Raw genomic sequence first — 22,460 nt, forward strand, 5'->3', positions numbered from 1 at the left:
AAGAGAGGGGGGGGATCTTGGGGGGGATGGGAAGAGAGGGGGGGATCTTGAGGGGATGGAAAGAGAGGGGGGGGATCTTGGGGGGGATGGGAAGAGAGGGGGGGATCTTGGGGGGGATGGGAAGAGAGGGGGGATCTTGGGGGGATGGGAAGAGAGGGGGAGATCTTGGGGGGATGGGAAGAGAGGGGGGATCTTGGGGGGATGGGAAGAGAGGGGGGGATCTTGGGGGGATGGGAAGAGAGGGGGGGATCTTGGGGGGGATGGGAAGAGAGGGGGGGATCTTGGGGGGGATGGGAAGAGAGGGGGGATCTTGGGGGGGATGGGAAGAGAGGGGGGATCTTGGGGGGATAGGAAGAGAGGGGGGGATCTTGGGGGGATAGGAAGAGAGGGGGGGATCTTGGGGGGATGGGAAGAGAGGGGGGGATCTTGGGGGGATTGGAAGAGAGGGGGGGATCTTGGGGGGTGGGAAGAGAGAGGGAGATCTTGGGGGAGATGGGAAGAGAGGGGGGGATCTTGGGGGGGATGGGAAGAGAGGGGGGGATATTGGGGGGATGGGAAGAGAGGGGGGGATCTTGGGGATGGGAAGAGAGGGGGGGATCTTGGGGGGGGATGGGAAGAGAGGGGGGGATCTTGGGGGGGGATGGGAAGAGAGGGGGGGATCTTGGGGGGGGGGGATGGGAAGAGAGGGGGGGATCTTGGGGGGGGATGGGAAGAGAGGGGGGGATCTTGGGGGGGGGGGGATGGGAAGAGAGGGGGGGATCTTGGGGGGGATGGGAAGAGGGGGGATCTTGGGGGGGGATGGGAAGAGAGGGGGATCTTGGGGGGGGGATGGGAAGAGAGGGGGGATCTTGGGGGGGGGATGGGAAGAGAGGGGGGGATCTTGGGGGGTGGGAAGAGAGGGGGGGATCTTGGGGGTGGGAAGAGAGGGGGATTGGGGGGGGGGGATCTTGGGGGTGGGAAGAGAGGGGGGGATCTTGGGGGTGGGAAGAGAGGGGGGGATCTTGGGGGTGGGAAGAGAGGGGGGGATCTTGGGGGGTGGGAAGAGAGGGGGGGATCTTGGGGGGTGGGAAGAGAGGGGGGGATCTTGGGGGGTGGGAAGAGAGGGGGGGATCTTGGGGGGTGGGAAGAGAGGGGGGGATCTTGGGGGGTGGGGAGAGAGGGGGGGGATCTTGGGGGGTGGGGAGAGGGGGGGGATCTTGGGGGGTGGGGAGAGGGGGGGGATCTTGGGGGGTGGGGAGAGGGGGGGATCTTGGGGGAATGGGAAGAGAGGGGGGGATCTTGGGGGGATGGGAAGAGAGAGGGGGATCTTGGGGGGATGGGAAGAGAGGGGGGGATCTTGGGGGGATGGGAAGAGAGGGGGGGATCTTGGGGGGATGGGAAGAGAGGGGGGGATCTTGGGGGGATGGGAAGAGAGGGGGGATCTTGGGGGGATGGGAAAAGAAGGGGGATATTGGGGGTGGGAAGAGAGGGGGGGATGGGAAGAGAGGGGGGATATTGGGGGTGGGAAGAGAGGGGGGGATCTTGGGGGTGGGGATCTTGGGGGTGGGAAGAGAGGGGGGGATCTTGGGGTGGGAAGAGAGGGGGGGATCTTGGGGGTGGATCTTGGGGGGATGGGAAGAGAGGGGGGATCTTGGGGGTGGGGATCTTGGGGTGGGGATCTTGGGGTGGGGATCTTGGGGTGGGGATCTTGGGGTGGGAAGAGAGGGGGGGGATCTTGGGGGGTGGGAAGAGAGGGGGGGATCTTGGGGGGTGGGAAGAGAGGGGGGGGATCTTGGGGAGTGGGAAGAGAGGGGGGGATCTTGGGGGGTGGGAAGAGAGGGGGGGATCTTGGGGGGTGGGAAGAGAGGGGGGATCTTGGGGGGTGGGAAGAGAGAGAGGGGGGGATCTTGGGGGGTGGGAAGAGAGAGAGGGGGGATCTTGGGGGGTGGGAAGAGAGAGAGGGGGGGATCTTGGGGGGTGGGAAGAGAGAGAGGGGGGGATCTTGGGGGGATGGGAAGAGAGGGGGGGATCTTGGGGGGATGGGAAGAGAGGGGGGGATGGGAAGAGAGGGGGGGATCTTGGGGGGATGGGAAGAGAGGGGGGGATGGGAAGAGAGGGGGGGATCTTGGGGGGATGGGAAGAGAGGGGGGATCTTGGGGGGATGGGAAAAGAGGGGGGATATTGGGGGTGGGAAGAGAGGGGGGGATGGGAAGAGAGGGGGGATATTGGGGGTGGGAAGAGAGGGGGGGATCTTGGGGGTGGGGATCTTGGGGGTGGGAAGAGAGGGGGGGATCTTGGGGTGGGAAGAGAGAGGGGGATCTTGGGGGTGGATCTTGGGGGGATGGGAAGAGAGGGGGGATCTTGGGGGTGGGGATCTTGGGGTGGGGATCTTGGGGTGGGAAGAGAGGGGGGGGATCTTGGGGGGTGGGAAGAGAGGGGGGGATCTTGGGGGGTGGGAAGAGAGGGGGGGGATCTTGGGGAGTGGGAAGAGAGGGGGGGATCTTGGGGGGTGGGAAGAGAGGGGGGGATCTTGGGGGGTGGGAAGAGAGGGGGGATCTTGGGGGGTGGGAAGAGAGAGAGGGGGGATCTTGGGGGGTGGGAAGAGAGAGAGGGGGGGATCTTGGGGGGTGGGAAGAGAGAGAGGGGGGGATCTTGGGGGGTGGGAAGAGAGAGAGGGGGGGATCTTGGGGGGGGATCTTGGGGGGTGGGAAGAGAGAGAGGGGGGATCTTGGGGGGTGGGAAGAGAGAGAGGGGGGGATCTTGGGGGGTGGGAAGAGAGAGAGGGGGGGATCTTGGGGGGTGGGGAGAGAGGGGGGGATCTTAAGGTTGGGAAGAGAGGGGGGGATCTTGGGGGTGGGAAGAGAGGGGGGATCTTAGGGGTGGGGATCATGGGGGTGGGGATCTTGGGGGTGGGAAGAGAGGGGGGGATCTTGGGGGGTGGGAAGAGAGGGGGGGATCTTGGGGGGTGGGAAGAGAGGGGGGGGATCTTGGGGGGTGGGAAGAGAGGGGGGGGATCTTGGGGGGTGGGAAGAGGGGGGGATCTTGGGGGGTGGGAAGAGAGGGGGGATCTTGGGGGGTGGGAAGAGAGGGGGGATCTTGGGGGGTGGGAAGAGAGGGGGGGATCTTGGGGGGTGGGAAGAGAGAGGGGGGGATCTTGGGGGGTGGGAAGAGAGGGGGGGATCTTGGGGGGGTGGGAAGAGAGGGGGGGATCTTGGGGGGTGGGAAGAGAGGGGGGGGGGATCTTGGGGGGGGGATCTTGGGGGGGGGGGATCTTGGGGGGGGGGATCTTGGGGGGGGGGATCTTGGGGGGTGGGGAGAGAGGGGGGGGATCTTGGGGGTGGGAAGAGAGGGGGGGGATCTTGGGGGTAGGAAGAGAGGGGGGATCTTGGGGGTGGGAAGAGGGGGGGGATCTTGGGGGTGGGAAGAGAGGGGGGGATCTTGGGGGTGGGAAGAGAGGGGGGGGATCTTGGGGGTGGGAAGAGAGGGGGGGATCTTGGGGGTGGGAAGAGAGGGGGGGATCTTGGGGGTGGGAAGAGAGAGGGGGATCTTGGGGGTGGGGAGAGGGGGGAATCTTGGGGGTGGGAAGAGAGGGGAGAGTGGTTGTGGGGAAGAGATGCCCGTGTGCCACAGGACACTCCCCCCCCCCCCTCCCCCCAGGAGGTGGGAGTGAAGGTAGAGAGGGGGAGTTGGAGGGGAGAGGGGAGAAGGGGAAAAAGATCAGGGGGGGAGATAAGATGGAGGAGAGAGACCCCCCAATCCAACAGTTGCACAATGATGGGTTATCACAAGGAGTCCTTAGCCCGAATCTTTTTAATCCCCTTGTAGAACACTTCATTACTAGACATTATTGGTAATCAATATTACAACTGCATCTCTAAAGTTATACACACCTGACTTGGGGTCCGGGGTTGTAGTCTACTTCTCCTATATGCTGATGCTCCGCCATACATTGTTTTACCCGGGTAGAAAGGCGACGACTTGAATGATGAATCACTTAAAACGGATTTTTCTCCCTGAAACATATTAAAACTTATCCACAATAGCAATACAATATTCAGTCAACTATGAATTCTTATATTCTTGGCTACTTTCCCAGGACAAAATGCTATAATTATTAATTTTATGAAAAATTTATCAATTTGTATCATTTTAATGATACAAAATATTTATTTAAATCCACTAAATGTCATTATTGTACACTGGCACCTTCCTGGAATCCAGTTATGATAATTTCACCAACTAGTATCATAATACAAAAGTAGGTTTATTCCAAAATTGGGCACTGTTAATTCTTACATTTTCTATGCCTAACTGAACACAAGTCTTGAAAGTCTCAAGTCAATATGATTAGCCATTCCTAGATATGGCACAGACACTGCAAATGTACATAATCAATTCCTGAAAATCCACCAAGTATCCCCACCGAGAATATCTAATTAAAGAAACTTCACAGAAATGCTTACCAGACAAATTGAGCCATATAAAGATGCATTAAAGCGAGGTCTTTTGCTTGCAACTCCTGAAGGTTGTGGTTGTCCAAGAATAACATCCGAGGACTCGCTAAAAAGGGATTTACTGCTAATACTGCCTTCAGCACGAACACTCGTATGATCTGAATCAAGAAAACACAATTATGAATGAACTGTGCAAAGGCCATTTGAGGATATATACCAGACTCTACTACAATGTTTTCTCAAGATTACCAATTTTGAATTACTGTGTCTTAATGTTTTACTCCATTTCCAACTTACATTTGTGGGGAAGATCAAATAATGTTGCAGGAATAGGGAAGTAAAGAAAATCCAAAGAAAAGAAAATAATATACAATTGTACCAACAAGAAACTGGACAACTACAGCTTTTTCTAATCTTTTATTTAATACTCGCGAGTACCTAGCTATGCCAAGGGGTAAAATAGGGTGGCAACCCCCCCTGCTTACACTAAATGATTAAACTTTCTTAATACTTAACTAGAACAAAGGTACATCAATTGAGCAACACATCACAACCTGACTTAAAACACCTTAGTATAGTGATGTAGAGAGAAGCCTTATTCAGAGAGCCTGCAGGGAGTGGAAGCTGTGGTCAGGATGAAAGTGCAATAGTAACTGGTTGGACCCCTGGCAGCAGTGGTCCAGCAAGTTGTTCCCAGGTGTGTAACAAGTACCTTGAAGACAGGGGGACCTGTGTCCCGGCCTGGTCACTGTATGCATCAATACTTGTGCCCCTGCATTCTGGCACAGCACTAGAGGAGCAACTCACTATCCTCAATATACCAGCTGGCATATCTGTCCTCATATTCCAATGATCGAGCATCCCCATGACAGAGTGTAATCTGAACCATTCTATTGACTGCAAGCACCAAAATAATGAAGCGGTAAATTTCCAGGATGTTGCTCCTGTGTTATTCACCAAAGTTACCAAACATACGCATCAATCTGGATTTCACGTGAAGCACTACCCTAAAGGATTAAGTCCATTTCAGCCCTGAGATGAGCCTTCTCATTATTTTTCTCACTATCACCTGTGTAGCTTCCATTACTGCTAATGGTAATTGCCATCCCACTACACTGATTAATAAAAATAACTGAAAAAGAAAGCTATTGCATAAACAACAGTTGATGAAAGTACTGTATATAGAAAGAGGGATTTGGGAGTGATAGTAGCTAATGATCTAAAGCCATGTGAGCAGAGCACTGAGGAGGCAAACACTGCCAACAAATTATTAGGATTCATTAAAAGAGTTTAACACTTTTGGTGGGAGAAAAGTCATGCTCAGTCTCTACAATTTCCTATTATATGCTATACTAAAATATTGCACATAACTTTGATCACCATACTTGAGAAAAGACGTTAATAAACTAGGTGATCAGCTCCAAGAGAATTGTTAAACCAGAATTTGGAAATAAAGTAAATATAAAGTCAATTTTAAATACTGTAATACAAGTCAATAGGGGCACATCAATCTTCAATCAGTGGCATCACGATTTTCCTCTCCACCAAAACCAAAACTACATACATTATTTTTTGTTTCCCTTGATCAGGGAATGCAATTTAATATTAAAAAGGAAAATAAAAATTTTATGCAATTTTTGTTATGTACATGACAGAGTTGTAACAAAATAGGTATGGAGTGTTGGGGTTAAAAGCCCTCAACTGAACTGAGCCCCATAAGGTGGTCTCACTCACGAGTTAGAGCAGTGTTGGGCTATTTAGGAAGAGTATCTGAGGACTTTTCCTTCAAGCAGTCCTGGTCCGTTATTACAATGTGTCCGAAAGATGACGGACAAGAAATCAAGAGTTGCTGACACTGGACATAAGTGCAGCAGTGCCGTGGTCTAGAAGTCAGAAGCTGAGGGAGGGTGAGCAACCACTAGTAATGTTCTTTAATTCCCTATGAGCTTAATCTCTCACTAAATGTGACAACACAGCATTCATTACAAACTATTTCAAATGCTGATAACAATTTCTTGATGTGCATTGAATCTGCTTAGTGTGTCATTCCATTATCATACTGTTTAGAGATATTGGGTCAAGAGCATCTTCATTATATTTTGATCCCAAATGACTAAGTTGTTGCAGTGTAAGAGCACCTGTTGTGTCAGTCAAATTCATTTAAGATGTTTTCTATCCAGTCATATACCAACTGAGATTCTCCGTGAAATGGTTTGTTTGTCGAACCTACACATTCTCCCATGGAACGTTTTACCAGTCATCACTAAAGTAGCTCTTGTAACAACCAATTATGGTAACATCTAGCCAACATATTAAGTTCTTCAATACTGCACTCTACATCTTGCATATACTAGTACCTCAAATTCTTGAATCAATATAATTTTCCTTCTTGTTTAAGGCTGGCCTTTGCTCAGGTGACCCAGCGATCTTGGTAGATTATATCTGGCACAGTTCATTTCAAACTCCTCATTTTTCCCCTCCTTATTTGTGCCATTTACATTAAACATTTGATCAGATTCCGCATCCATTTCCTCCCACTTTTATTGCCCACCAAAATAACAAATTTATCTGGAACCCAGAGAACCTTTAATTACACTAAATGTGTCTATTCAAGTTTATAAAAAAAGACCAAGAGTTGTCAGTAAATTGCTATACCACTCACCTGGCTCAAAGTCCCGTGGTCTTTTCCGAGTTTCTTCTAGAGATGGTAGAGCACCTGACGACTGCCCAACAGGCGCCGATGGCACCGATTTGGTTAAGGAGTCTCGTAAAGTTTGAAGCGATTCATCATCAAGCTGGAGGATTTCACGCTGATATTCTCTCTCATCTGGTCGTGGAATTACAGATGCGTCAATACCTGTATCTACTGATGACTCACTCACCTCACTGCCATCATCTCCTAGTTAAAATAGAGATCGCAAAACTCAGTTTCCCTTTTTAATCTAATTTGGTTACCAAGTACTGTATATTGAATAATATTCTCTCAATTCTTATCATTGTTAATTTTGAATTTATTTTGTGGAGGCTTTCCTGATTATCCTTACCAATTGTTATTGCCACGTGTCCGGAAAAGTCCAAAGAAAATCCCAAATTGAGCTAATAATTGGGGCTAGAATGGACCATATGGAAGCTTCAGGCATTTCTACTCACCAACATTACTAAATTCCTAGAATCCAGGCCTTTTTATCAATTCTTATGTTAATAAGGTGAGATAGTAATTATAGATTCATTTGACCCAGAAAATTATGAAAATGGCCTAACAAGAGATATTCTACTCAACTGCATAGCACTGACCAAAGTACTCCCTCTCTAAAGAGGTCAGGTGGCACAGAAATAGTCATCCAAATATAAAACACAGTACAGTATAGTGAAAACTTAAAAACTCATGTTATATGGCATCAGCATTGTGAAATTTTTATCCCAATATGTTGAAAATGAATTTTATAGGGTTAAAAAAAGTACACAACCAGTACTGATGATAACAACAACACCCAGTTAGTGGAACTCATGGATAATGCAGTGATAGAGATGCAAGCACCTGTCTGAAGCACAAAGAGTAGTAATAAGGAAGGTCCACAAAGTGGATATGCAGTTGGTGCCTTCTAAGATGGCTGATTGCCACCTGGAGGGCAAAATTAAGTATTATGTTGCTGTATATTATTATATATCTTATAAATACGTTGCCCAATGCCAATATTTCTTATGTCTACCATTTTGGGGGAGGGGGGGAGGGATTATTTTTGTTTTTATTGCTCCTTTGTTTCTCATCTGATTTTGTTGTGGCTTCTACATTGTGGGGAATGCATACCCGTCACTAAGTATGTGAAGTTGGAACAAAATTGGTCAACACATAAATCAGCCACAGGTGGCAGAACTTTACTAATTTTTTGGGGCCGAGTTATTCAGTTTTCAAACTACAGTATTTTCTTTCTCTCTATAGGTTGTTTTTGCTGAATGGGGCCCAGATGAGGGCTTTATCACTTATATGAAGTATACTTATATATCCCCAAACCCATTATCCTTATCACTGTATATTTATTTTTGGGGGGTGGGGGTGGGGGATATTTTCTTGACTTTATTTCAAAACATATCGGCCTACAACTTTCACATATTCAAGAACGAATGCCAAGCAATATTAATTAACACTTTCGCGCTCCGTGGAAACTCGCGGTTGACAGGGGGATAGTGGCCCCTCCGTGCGGGTAAGCGCGCGGTGACACCCAAATGTGTATACTCATTCCAGCTTTCTCACCTTAATTCTCGTGCTACGTCGCTCGTTTTGGTATCATTGTGTTCGCAATTAAATTCTCTACAGGTGTGTATAAATATAATGTCCAAAAGCCTAGCGTGACTCCCAACAGCAAAGTGTAAAGTCGGCAAAAACGCACAAAATCAGTAACATGTGCATTCTCGTTCCATTTTTTTACCTTAATTCTCGTGCTACGTTGCTCGTTTTGGTATCATTGTGTTCGCAATTAAATTCCCTATAGATGTGTATGAATAAAATGTACAAAAGGCTGGAGTGCCTCCCCGCAGAAAAGCCTGAAGTTACCCGTGAACGAGCACCATTTTGTACATTGCAACCTAATGTTCAACTCGTTCAATTTGATAACATCAACTTTCGTGCTACGTCGCTCATTTTGGTATCAAATTGTTCGCAATAAAAAGGCGATTATTTTAAAACTAGTCCCAGAATAATAGAGCAATAACTGGATTTTTAACAAATATTGTAATTCTGGACGCTCATCATCACAAATTTATTTATACCTTTCCAGTGTTCTGACATAAATATTTGTGTTACATCTTTCATTTTGGTATCAAATTGTTCGCAATAAAAAGGCGCGCATTTTAAAACTAGTCCCAAGATAATAGGACAATAAATAGAATTTTAACATATATTTTAATATTCGGACCATAGGCCTATTTATAATATTTCAAGTGTTTGGACATCAAGTTTCATGTTATATCTTTGATTTTGGTATCAAATTGTGTGCAATCTAAAGGCGCTTATTTTAAAACCACTACCAGATTGATCTGATAAAATTTAAATTTTTAAAAAATGTTTTAATGAGTGACTCAGTATTGCGTCGTTGGAACACATTCAGTAGAAAAATGAGTGACGAGCTATTCAGTCTGTGGAACGCGAAAGTGTTAAAACCTACAAGATATGACATTAACACTTTCACGCATTTGAGGATTTCTAGGTCGTCACCAAATTTTCTTACGTTTTCGCATAACAGACTACGCGTGTAGTCCGGCGAAAAAATATTTGTATAAATTCCATTTATTATCCGATCAACTTGGGAATAGTTTACAAATGTTTGCCATGAAATTTACGTTTTTTCTAATAGCCGAACAGCTTATTAAAGAGAACGGCGTGGCAGTGAATCATCGTGGTAAAACAATTGTAGTACAGTATTGACACGACAAGTATAATCGACGTAGTTTTTATATATGTTGCCGGTCGAACGCATCCTTATGTGACCTTTAATACTTATGTTCTTATAGAACATTCTATTGTGAACACATTGGAACAAAAATGAAATACATACATCGAAAAATAATGTCAGGACAGTGAATTGAATATACACTTTTCAAAGCGAGTTTCGCCGATATGCCGCCGCGGGTAACACTTCGGCCACTTCCCACACTGTTTTGGGTGGGCTACAACATTGAATCTATATGTATGTGCATATGTCCGTGTAGAGAATTTTATTGCGATTCCAATGATACCACAATTAGCGATGTAGGACAACTGTAGGCTTCGCAACCATTAAGAGAGTGGAAACATTTTGTTGCTGTTTGGCGCTCTCGGCGAGTGATCTGAATAGTTTTTTATTTGGTGTTGATAGTCCTTATGCTTTGGCGGCATTTTATAGGTATGTTCTTATAGACAATTTTATTGCGAACACAGTGATACCAAATTTAAATACGTGCGCCTTCAATTATTGTCAGGACAGTCAAAAGAGTGTACACTTTTTCGGTCTTACCGCGTAGGCGCGCGAAACGCCGAAAGCACATACGGTAAGTTTTTTTCAGAACGCAGTGTGCGCGAAAGTGTTAATTTGAACCACTATATTTATTGTCAAGTTTACCTTCATTTTTCTGTATGAACAGGATTTTCAACTTCGAGGCCAAAATAAAAAAAATTCAGTTTGAGCGATTATCACCATTTTCTCATGTGTGCAAAGGTCTTAGTTCTAGGGTTTCCATGAGAGCATTTATTCATAAACCCATAACTTTGAGTTATACCTCTGAGTCTAAATTTTGCACATTTTTTGGAGGTCACACTTTTTTTTTTTTTTTACAGTAAACTATACGTACTATCAACCTAAATCTTGACGAAAATGAACATTATGCGCCATTCTGAGCCCATAATAATTATAATAATAATAATAATAATAATAATTAAATTGGTGACATTTTAAATGATACTGTAAATTGAAATTGTGAAACTTTTCATTTTTTGTTTATTATTTTATTTTCTGTTCATGTTATGATGTTGATCCATTAGGAAAAGTTTGAGCATTTACCATGTAGATTATGCACAACAAATTTGAGTGTTTGAGGAAGGCTGATAAATTGTGAGCCCAGCCCCTTAACACCTTCCCTGCCCCAGTGGGCGACCCGCCACGCACTTCAAGGCAAGCCGCACGGTGAACACTAACTCACCACCACCCACAAATGTTTATACTCTCTAGCTTTTTTTATCTTGATTTTTGTGCTACGTCGTTCAATTTGGTATCACATTGTTCGCAATAGAATGCTCTAAAAGAACATGTGATATAGGAACATACAAGTCTCACTTTCCTATACTTTGGACCTGCCGCACACTGCAAGGTAGGCAGAGAGTTCACCACCACACAAAAATGTTTATACTCTTTTTTTTTAGCTTTCTGACCTCAATTTTCGTCCTACGTAGTTTAATTTGATATCAAATTGTTTGCAATATAATGCTACAAAGGAATATTTGCATATAAGAACATACAAATCTCACTTTTCTATACTTTTGACCATAACTCGATTACTTTCCGTCATACGTGTCTCTTTCACTCTTTATCATGGACTGGCTCTGGCTTATAGATGGATACTGATCAAGAACAATCTGCAGTATTTATAAAGCCAGTAACAACAAATACCAGAGATAAAATAACCCGAATGGGGAAACTTTTCGACTCAAGGGGAGGCCGCAGCAGTCACAAGCCAGGTCATGAGAATAGTGAGCCTCCAGCCCACACGGCGGGGTTAGGATGTCACGTGGGGTATACGGAAAATGGGCAGAAGCTGTCGCACATTTTAAACAAGTCCCATGGTATTCGGACAGGAAATGGAATGTTACGATGTCACACCCCATTTTGTCGACACCACTGTGGCCAAAGTATTTGTTAGCATTCATTTCATCATACAGTAATGTATTTGTGATCGGGGAGGGAATTTAAAATTTTGGAATTAAAAAACAAATTTGGGAAATCATTTTTCCTGCACACCAAGGGGTTATCATATTTAAGGCACAGTGCAGTGGGTAACGACGATGAAATAAATAACTGAGTATTTTGCAATGAGAGCATCATAGGAGATCGTGGCTGATACCGACTTTTGTTACGATATATCGTATCGTGTTATGTCATCGCATAAAGGCACGATTATTTAAGTCATATGTTCATTATTACAGGAAGAACGAGGTTAACAACCATGGAGGTCGTTAACGGTCAGCACGGTATGGCTCGTCCGGTGGCGGGAATTTGTTAGCCAATCAGAGCCACCGGGTGAGGTAACGTGTGCTGGCCAGAGCATGTGACGAGACAGACATCTACTCCCCTCCATTGAGTCAACAGGCTGTCGTCGCGTTTGGATGTGTGACCAACGGACCCAACTGTTAGTGTGCTCCACCCTCACGAAGGAAGAGGACCTCGAGGCATGGTCGACGTTCTTGAAAGTTATGGAAGATAACAGCTTTGAGATTTAGAGGTCGGCGTGGAGGTAGCGCGCTGATTTTCCGAACAGTGGTCCTAATTACGGACATGTGGATGAATTTATAAGTGGAAAGAACAATTGGATAAGAGACGACCATTTCATGGTCGCAGTGTCTCTCTCTCTCTCTATATATATAACTGTACTTGTGTATAATGCACACATATATATATACATGTAATATATTGTATATAAGGTGATTAGAGAGATATCCGAATATATCCATGATGAAGTTTTATACCATCTTATTTTCTTGTCCTTTGTCAGACCTCAGCACAAAGTGTGTCACACCTGACAATAGGTCCGGCTGAGGCTGACACCTGCTCAAATTCATGTACCCCGCTGTTGTACAACGAAGCAGAGGATAAACATTCAGAATAAACCTAAATTAAATGTGTTGGGTTGTCGACAGTTCGATCCCAACACTTTGCAACTAATTAGCAATGTGCACAGTATAAACTAGAGGCATTTTGCTATGTTAGGTGGCATTGTCTGCTGATAGCATGTGGTGCCGAGCTCTGCTTGGATTTCATTACCAGAACTCCTTAGTGAATATATATATATATATATACAATATGTATATAATTATCCTTAGTTGATATACATATATATTATGTACAGGGGTATATCTATACATCTATCTCCTTAGTGAATATATCACATATATAAATGTACTGTAGACATATATCATGTGTATATAGCATAACATCAAAAAGTATGTTTTATTGTTGAAAGAATATAATATCGTCCACATACAGGTGACAAATATATTTGTGTACCTACATTCCACATGATCTATGAAACAACATTATTGCAATTGAAAAAATCATAAAACATTAACCCTTAAACTGCGCATGGCGTATATATACACCATGCGTAACATGTCCCACGGTGCGCATGGCGAATATATACGCCACAGGGTGCCAGGCACGATTCAAATGGCCTGCAGCTACACGGGGTTCACATTAGCTTCTTCAGGGCACTTGCAAACAGACGCCATTTTTTTTTTAAATCGTGGGCAATATTCTCAGGTGTGAGAGCCACAGTACTGTTGGCGCAACCAAGGCTGGTGCACGCAGCATGAGCGAACAGCATTGCTGTTCAGCTTGTGACCACAGCATCGCCGAAAAATGTCAAAATAAATATATAACTGCTATTATTTAGCGATGACAATATTACAGATGACCCCTGACTGTGATAAAAATAACCAAAATTGTGCTAATAGCAGAATTGTTGTGATAATTAGCGCTGTGGGAGGAGTGATGCTGAGGGACTGAGGGAGATAGCATCGTTTACTAACTGTGTGGCCACCTCCTGTTGTCTGCATTCACCATACCAGCTCAGTGGTTCAATATGGTGAACACAAATATAGATACTTATATATAATGTGTGTATTAGTGTAATAACAGCAAAAGGATTATGTTGGGAGGAGACATTTGGGTGACAGAGGTGATGTCGTCTGCATGATTTGTCTGGGTGTGTAGAGGGTGGCCACTATGCTCTTTGGGCACTACAAGCTTAGGTGTACAGTTATGGTGCATACAACATGTAGATACTTATATATAATGTGTATATAGTGTAATAACACTGCAAACAGTATTGTTGGGGGAGAAATTTAGTACGTGTGACCTTGAATGAGTGAGGGAGCCGCCAACTGACTGTGTGTAGCGACGACTCTTAGTGCCTGAACTAACTATATCAGCTTAGTTGTACAGTTGTGGTGAACAAAACATGTAGATACTTATATATAACCTGTGTATAGTGTAATAACAGCAAAACTATTTGTTTATTGTTTAATGAACATAATTGAATCACTAATATGCACACCATACTTTTGAGTATAGTGATGATTCACCCCTTTTATTATATAAATCTATCACAATACACACTATTGAATAATATTACTGCAAAAAAACTAAGAAAAAATCAACCAGACATTGTAATAATTAAGTGACAATATCTTTGTGGCAACTCCCACCTGTCAACACGGGTGACGCTGACCGGCTCTGACGACCGCTCTGTCAGCGCCCACTTTTTGCCAGACTTTTTTGGTCTATTGCACCCAAAATGTGTCGCCGATTTTTTTTCCTGTGCTCAGAGAACACAAATTAACATTTTTAGAAAACGAAATAATTTTAGAATTATTTTTCTTGCGCACAGGGGTGTAAATCTCCTCAGGACCTCTTAGCAGCTTAAGGGTTAAAAATGCTAAAAACATAATACTGTACTGCATATTCAACGTGTGCAGTTACAATTTCTGGCAAAGCATGCAGAGCTAAGCTGGACTCTGATCACTGGTTACAAGATTATCACACCCACCAGATCTGCTTAGTGCTCCATAATAGTGTGTAGATTGTTTTATACCTACTTGATGGGGTTCCGGGAGTTGTTCTCCCCAAGCCCGGCCCGAGCCCAGGCTTGACTTGAGAGTATATGAGTATATAGTGTGATAACAGCAAAAATACTGTTTCAGTGTTCTAAGCATATAATATGTACAGACTAGCAACAGGAATATATTTGAATTTCCGATGCTCCATATTTTATTATATCATTTTCTTAAATGACACACACTACTGAATATTATCACCTGGGAAAATCAGTGAAAAAATCAGTCACATTGAAGTATCTAAAAAAATCTTCATTGTGACTCCCATCCCACGGCTGGGTCATGGCTACTGCCACGGGCCAAATGCTATGTCAACACTCATAAATCTTGAGACTTCTGGGCATAAATATGGCCAAAGTCATTCACACAATTTTTTCCATGATCAGAAAATGCATTTTAACATCAGAAAAACAAAAAATCTGCAAAACAAGAGGATATCAACTATAAACTATGCCAAAGTTCATGGGCTAATACAATAGCAGGACAAGTGATGTCTTAAATGCTTGATATCAATAACTTCTATTAAATGTGTTTCTCGCACTTTTCTTCAGGCTTGTGTCTTTCCACTACAACAAAAGTAGTTAATGTGATAATGTATACATGTAATATATGCACATAGAAGTTATTTTGCAGATTTTATAAGTCTATCGTAGAAGAAAAACTGAAGAACTGTAGCCTAATTTGAAACGTGTGTAGCCAATACTTCTATATTAGGGACTAGACTCCCAGCAACTATAGATTCAATTCTCAAGCTGGAAATTCTTTCCCTTTCCAGATGCTGAGAAAAAGGGACTATGCCTTCACCAATAACCATTAACCCTTAAACTGCGCAAGGCATGCATGCATGCATACATACATACATACATACATACATATATATGACGGGGAACATCACTGTGTTTAAAATTGGCTGAAACGCTTTCAAATGTTTTGTGCATGATCTACTAGGCAAATGCTCCAACTTTGTCTAAATGATCACCAACGTAACTTGAAAAACAAGAAAATAAAAAATATTTATAACATTTAATATTGAAAATTCAAGATTTTCAAATCAGCTGCAAAAATATTAAAATCACCAATTGTTCATTTGGTGTTATTTTGCTCTCAAAATAGCATCTGATCTTCATTTTCTTAAGTTGAGAATAAAGGTTTTCACTATAGATTACTGTAAAACAAAATATCAATATGGCATTTGAAATATGCGCCAAATTTGGCAAAAATTTGACAAAAATTATGACTCCAAAGGTTTAGGGTTTATGAAACTTCCATTCTATAGGATTCTAAGAACAGACAGCTGGGCACACTACATCTAAAAATGGTGAGAATCAGCCAAAAACTGGATTTTTTGATATGGTTGAAAGTTTAGGGATAATTATAATGATTTTGGGGATATATTTAGGAATACTTTATGCAAGTGAAAAAACCCTAATCTGGGGCCAAATTCACGAAGCAGTTACGCAAGCACTTACGAACCTGTACATCTTTTCTCAATCTTTTGGTGGCTTTGTTCACAATTATTAAACAGTTAATGAGCTTTGAAGCACCAGGAGGCTGTTTATAACAATAACAACAGTTGAGTGGCAAGTTTTCATGCTTGTGAACTGTTTAATAAATGTAACCAAAGCCGTCAAAGATTGAGGAAAGATGTACACGTTTGTAAGTACTTTCGTAACGGCTTCGTGAATCTGGCCCGCTGGTCCCTAATCATCAAAACGACCTAAGAGACAAAGAAAACAGTTTGAAATCTGTGAAAAAATCAGCCAAAATAAATTCAATCCTAAGTTCTGCAAGTTGTAACCGATTTATTTGTTGACCAATTTCATTCTATCTTCACATAGTTAGGGACGGGTATGCACTCTCCAGGATGTAAGGGTTACAGTAAAATCAGATAATAAACAAAGGAAACAAAATCCCCCCCCCCCCATTTTTTGGGAGGACATTGCTGAAAGTAACAGATTTAAACATTGGACAATGTATTTGTGTGTTATATAACAAAATAGAGCATAATAACAAACATACTCATTATTATTTGTTATTATGTATTACTCAGCAATACCATAAAGGCACCAGCTGCATATAGACTTTGTAGACACTTCTTACTACTATTATTATTCTTTCTCTGTCAGACAGGTGCTTGCATCTCTCTATTACTACAGTATCCCTCAGTTCAAGTTATTAGGAGCTGTTCTCCTTATCAACAAAATGTTCTTTTTAAAAATTAATTTCTGAAAATATTTTGATGAACGTTTCACACTGCTGAAGCCAATAAGTTTGGAGATTTGTTTAACATTAAGTTTTTTACATAATTTGAATATTTTCTGCTCCCCGGCCCCTTATGCTTAGCAGCGTAATGGTTAATCACCATTTGGGGAGGATGAAAGTTTATAATTATGTATTATAGTGTACAGAATAGATAATTATGAGCAAAAAGTGAGTGGGAGAGCCATCAACAATCCAAGAATGTGTGTAAACAGAAACTAAGACCATAAACTGCAGAGCAAGCATGGTAAATCCATCTCTTTAGCTGATAAGAAAAACGGTCACCAGAACGTCATCTGCATACCCCAAAATCATGAGATGATAATTACAAATTTATTATCATTTACTGAAATAACTTGCACAAGTTTATTCATAACCCTCACCCTACACACAAACTATAAATTTTATAAGCATCATGTTATAATTTGGTGAAGGTAGAGAGCATCTAACTAAATTTATACCCAACAGCACAAGAGCAAGTGAAGCCAAGATCTGAGGCACCGTCTCCTGTCCAGAAAGGGTAAATTGTTTATCCAAAATAATACAAGAACTGTAAACAATAATTACCAGTTGGTGTCGAGGAGGTGAGTAGAGGTAAAGAACGGGACTCCAGCTGACTCTTTGTGCGAGACACGAACATTGGGGCAGGCGTAGAAGATATGATTGGATGTCTTCGTCCCGTTAGTGATGGACTGGGACTGTCTCCACTTAGCTGTATTGACCTGGAGGTTGTTGCTGAAATACCAACTGATGAGGTTCCTGACACACCCATTCTTACTCCGCTACTTGTACTTGCTCCTTCATTAACACCTAGAGACTGTTGACCGTTACCCTCTGTTTCACCTATGAGAACATTTTAGTAAACATTAGTCAACACATTAGCTTACTACATACTAATGAATATGTTCTTCAAACAAATACTTAGAAAATAATTGGCTTCTTGAGGTAATCACATTAATGCACCCTCTTGATGATGGAAATATGACGAGCACTGCCTCAGACTCTTAGCTAGCTACTGGTTTTCATTTGCATTTCTTGAACAGAAAATAGTGCAAAAGGAATGGCAGTACATGGTTGTTTAGTCACTGCCAAGGTAAGCAGCTAAAACCAATGATTATTCCCAAAACTGATATTGTGAAAAACTTTATGATAAAGATAGAAAAGCAAATTAAATGAATGCTTAACAAATCTGACCATCACAATTAATAATTTTAAATAAATTAAGCCTCATTAGCACTAGAAAATATATTCTGTAAGCAGTCATCCCTATACCACTGCCCAACAGTGGCATGTACAGTATATAATTAAGCATCTTTATTTAGCAATCATCATTTAATATATTTTGTCTAAAGTACACATTAATAACTGTTGGCAAAAACTTGGGACAGACGCTGTGACAATGTACATTAAGCATAAAATTCATTTAAAAGAAATTTATTTTATTCACCTTCCTCAGGATATATAGGTCTAAATGGCCGACGAGCTGTGATTGGCTGGGCAAAAATAAAAGATTCTCCCGCTGGTGCCACAGTTGATGTTTGTGAAGATCCAGCTTGTTGATCACTACTCTCATCATCATCTTCACCACCCATCCAACCAGAAAGCCACGATGCCGAAAACAGACCAGTGACAGAATCTGTTACGCGTCGGATAATACCCTGCAACACAACATGTCAAATAAATGCTAATGTCAAATACTATTTGTTGAATGATGTGCAAGGCATTACAAGGGTAAAATATTATAATATTATATGTAAAATTGACAAGAATAAGTTGCTAATTATCATTAATAATACAATTATCACACATGAATGGCATCTGTTTGCAACACAAGATTATTGTTAGTGGTAAGATTATTGAAACTGGTTGCAAGAGAAAATTATGGAAGACTCCCTGTGAAGCAAAGCTTCAAGCAAGGTGGACGAGAAAGGAAATAGAAAAAAAAGATGAAAAAGTAGGGTGTGGTTAGAGAATGAAGGTAAAAGGGAGAGGCAAAGAAGATGGAAAAGTAGGGCAAGGCTAATAATTGAGTAAGTGGCCTGTCTAATATAAGTTTATCAAGTTAGGTGCTACACTGAGTAGTGTGAAGCTCGTTGGTGCATCAACACGAAGGCACAGCAGGTGAAGGCTGTTGGCGCTTGAAGCTGTCATTATTCTGGACAGTGCCAGCACTGTTGGCACACCTTGCATCTTTCCTCTAACATTCATCTTTCAGCATGGTTTACTTTCTTCTGTGTTTTACAGGTTTTTTTATATATTTTATTGAGGTTTAATATTATTTTATTAATGTAATTTAGTGAATATCATGTCTGGAATGATCCACTCAACAGGGTTATCACAGGAAGATCACTTAGAACTTGAGGTATTGGGAGGTATAGGCTGTGGATTTGTCTCAAATTTTTGTTGAGACGAGTCTTCTCGTTTTGTGTGGGGGCCCATGGACTTAGTTATACAGTATGTAGTATTGGTAATTTCTAAAAGGCCTTCTTTGTGCAGGATGTAAAGTGCCTTTATTTTGTAAAGCTGTCATCTGCAGAAGCAACCAAGTCTAATATTCATGAGCATCATCTTTAGACTAGTGAAGCTGGTCTGTTTTTTAATAAAAAAAGAAAAAAAAAACATTTGTTTTGCTCTATCTTGAACCATTTGTTTTGAAGCAAATAAGTCTAAATTCAAGAGATTCAAGCCAAGTGAATCCTAGCCCTGGGGCCAGATTCACCAAGCACTTACACAAGTACTGTACTTACGAACGTGTACATCTTTCCTCAATCTTTGACGACTTTGGTTACATTTATTAAACAGTTTACAAGCATGAAAACTTCCCAATCTACTGTTGTTGTTATAAACAGCCTTCTGGTGCTTCGGAGCTCATTAACTGTTTAATAATTGTAAACAAAGCTGCCAAAGATTGAGAAAAGATGTACTGGTTCATAAGTGCTTGCATAACTGCTTCATGAATGTCTCCTGGTCTATTGATCATCTTGTAAAGGTAGTTTTTTAAGTAGGTTCATGTTATCTGAATCAGTACGTGACTCTTCACTCCCACCTGCTGGCTCTGCACTCGACTCTTCCAAACCACCTGCTTCTACAGTTAGTTTTTTGAACTGCTAAGCTGTTGAAGGTCTCTCAAAACATGTTACACAAAACTTCCTTTCTACCTGTCCTGCAAACTTTAGTTGGCTTCTAACAGCACTGATGTCCACGTTACCGATATACTGTTCCCTAACTTGCAATATGCTCTGCATATATATACGGTATCTCATTTCCATTCTTATCCCATTTTAAACTTTATGGTCTTCCCTTCACACCGCCTTGACATTCTGCTCAATTGTTTGTAATTCTGAAATTATTTATATCGATATTCAAATGATACGAATATGTCCACACCTTTTAAAAAGGAAAAACAAATCTTAAGAAATTTTTTACTGGATTGGCAATGAACATTATTTGTTAGGGGCAGGAGGAGGAGGAGGAGGAGGAGGAGGAGGAGGAGGAGGAGGAGGAGGAGGAGGAGGAGGAGGAGGAGGAGGAGGAGGAGGAGGAGGAGGAGGAGGAGGAGGAGGAGGAGGAGGAGGAGGAGGGGATAAATGCCACCACATTAAAAATTATAAAAAAAATTTTTTTTGGAAAATGTGTTATAATATGGGCAATGTTTTTTCCGACTTTTATTGCTACCAGACATCAGGCAAACTTAACTCATTATACTATACTGTACTGTATTCTGTATGTGCATTGTCCCAACTGATTTGTCCAGATGTTTTGAGATAAGACACTTATATTGTACAGTAGCTACACGCACATACAGTATATAAGAATGCAGATATACAGTACTGTATAGACAATGATATACAAATACAAATATTGCACATGCACAAAACTGTTCATGACTTTTTTGAGGCCAAAATTGAAATATGCAGTGTTTGTACGGTGCCCGTCTCAAGCACATCAATGAACTAAAAAAAAAAAAGGTGTAGAGATATGCTATGAAATAGCTTCTGGAATTGAAAGGAAGAGCTATGAGGAGAAGCTAGTGTTAACCCCTGCAGTGCGCAGCCGTTTTTGGCAAAAGCTTCATAGTGCAATTGTTAAGGACATATTTGTTATTTTTATAAATGTCCAGGTAAAGTTAATGTTAAATGTTTCCAAACTCAACTATTTTCATTTTAAAACCGATGAAAACATTTTAAAAACATTAAAATATAGCCTCGATAAAAAAAAAGCACAACTCTCAGAACGAGATTTCTTGGCTTCTGCAGCACAGTGGTTAAATATGTCAAAGCTAGATGAAAAATAGGTGATATTATCACTAAATACAGAGAGGACAAAATTTACATTCTTGAAACCTGCAACTTCAAGAACAAGAGGTCATCAGATTCAAAGTAACAAAAATAATGAAAAAATATTAGAAAGTTGTCTTTCGCAGACTGTGGTAGAGGTTGGAATAAGTGAAAAGGAAGTGGATGCCAAAATTGTCAGTAGTTTCAAAGTCTCATATAACAAATTTTTCTGTGAAGATAGGACACCACAAACATAGCTCTCATCCTGTAACTAAACTTAGCCTTCTAGGGCCTTAGTTATAGAAAAAAAAATTGAGGACCATATCTGGCAACATCACCATCGTCTGAATGTGCAGGGTGGTCATACTAGGAGTCACTGAACTTTTATCAACAGCAAATGATAAAAGATGTTTGCTCATTTCAGATAAAATGTGTATACAGTACTGTGTTTGTAAACATATCTGTATGCAGTATACCAGTATTTTAAGTTATACGTAATGAACCCCATCTTTGACATTTGTACAACTTTCAAGAACAAAATAATTACAGTATATAAATAAAGCCAAAAACAATGAAAATAAATTGAGTTATTCCTGTGATTGAGCTCTTGGGTGCTCCAGGGTGTGTACATGGTTGTGGTCTTACTTGTAGCATGAATACTGTACTGGCATATGATAACATTAATCTTGCCCTCTGAGGATTATACACAAATGCATTTTACACTCTCTCTTGGATTGTGGCGATGAAATCGAACAAGCTGTTTTTCCAGTTCCGAACGAACAAGGTGCCAGAAGCTGCCGAAACAGGAGTGCCGTTGCTCTTTTCCATTGAGTACTGCATGGTGCTTTGTAAAACAATTTGGCAATCATGTTACATTTTATCATTTGGAGCAGCGTTTTTCAACCTTTTGTGCCCTTGAAATAATTCTGTGTCGCACTTTAAACGCGCACAATTTCATTGTCAACTGAAAAGTGATTTGTCTTTACTCTTGATACTAGGTCAGTGATAAAAATTATCACAATAATGGCTCAAAACTATACTTGCATATGATTAGAATTTGCCTCTCTCTCTCTCTTGCTAAACAGTACAGTATATCTATCGAAATATCTCTTGCCTATGCACAAAAAATATACG

At 42.0% G+C, this 22,460-nt stretch overlaps 1 protein-coding gene across 2 annotated transcripts in view; it reads right to left on the minus strand.

Annotated features, from left to right (window-relative positions):
- Positions 1–22,460, minus strand: part of LOC123769091 (nuclear pore complex protein Nup153) — a 70,080-nt gene that overhangs the window by 40,530 nt on the left and 7,090 nt on the right. Inside the window, exons 2-6 of one of the 2 annotated variants that reach the window (XM_045760053.2) lie at positions 18,497–18,707; positions 17,617–17,892; positions 7,096–7,260; positions 4,443–4,591; positions 3,870–3,992 (exon numbers count right to left, since the gene is read on the minus strand). In XM_045760053.2, the coding sequence (XP_045616009.1) occupies positions 3,870–3,992; positions 4,443–4,591; positions 7,096–7,260; positions 17,617–17,892; positions 18,497–18,707 (924 nt within the window). Of the gene's footprint in view, positions 1–3,869; positions 3,993–4,442; positions 4,592–7,095; positions 7,333–17,616; positions 17,893–18,496; positions 18,708–22,460 lie in introns of both variants that reach the window. The other variant, XM_045760046.2, reaches the window with a different exon arrangement.

Source organism: Procambarus clarkii, chromosome 86 (genome assembly GCF_040958095.1).
Source record: "Procambarus clarkii isolate CNS0578487 chromosome 86, FALCON_Pclarkii_2.0, whole genome shotgun sequence".
Classification (NCBI taxonomy): Eukaryota; Metazoa; Arthropoda; class Malacostraca; order Decapoda; family Cambaridae; genus Procambarus; species Procambarus clarkii.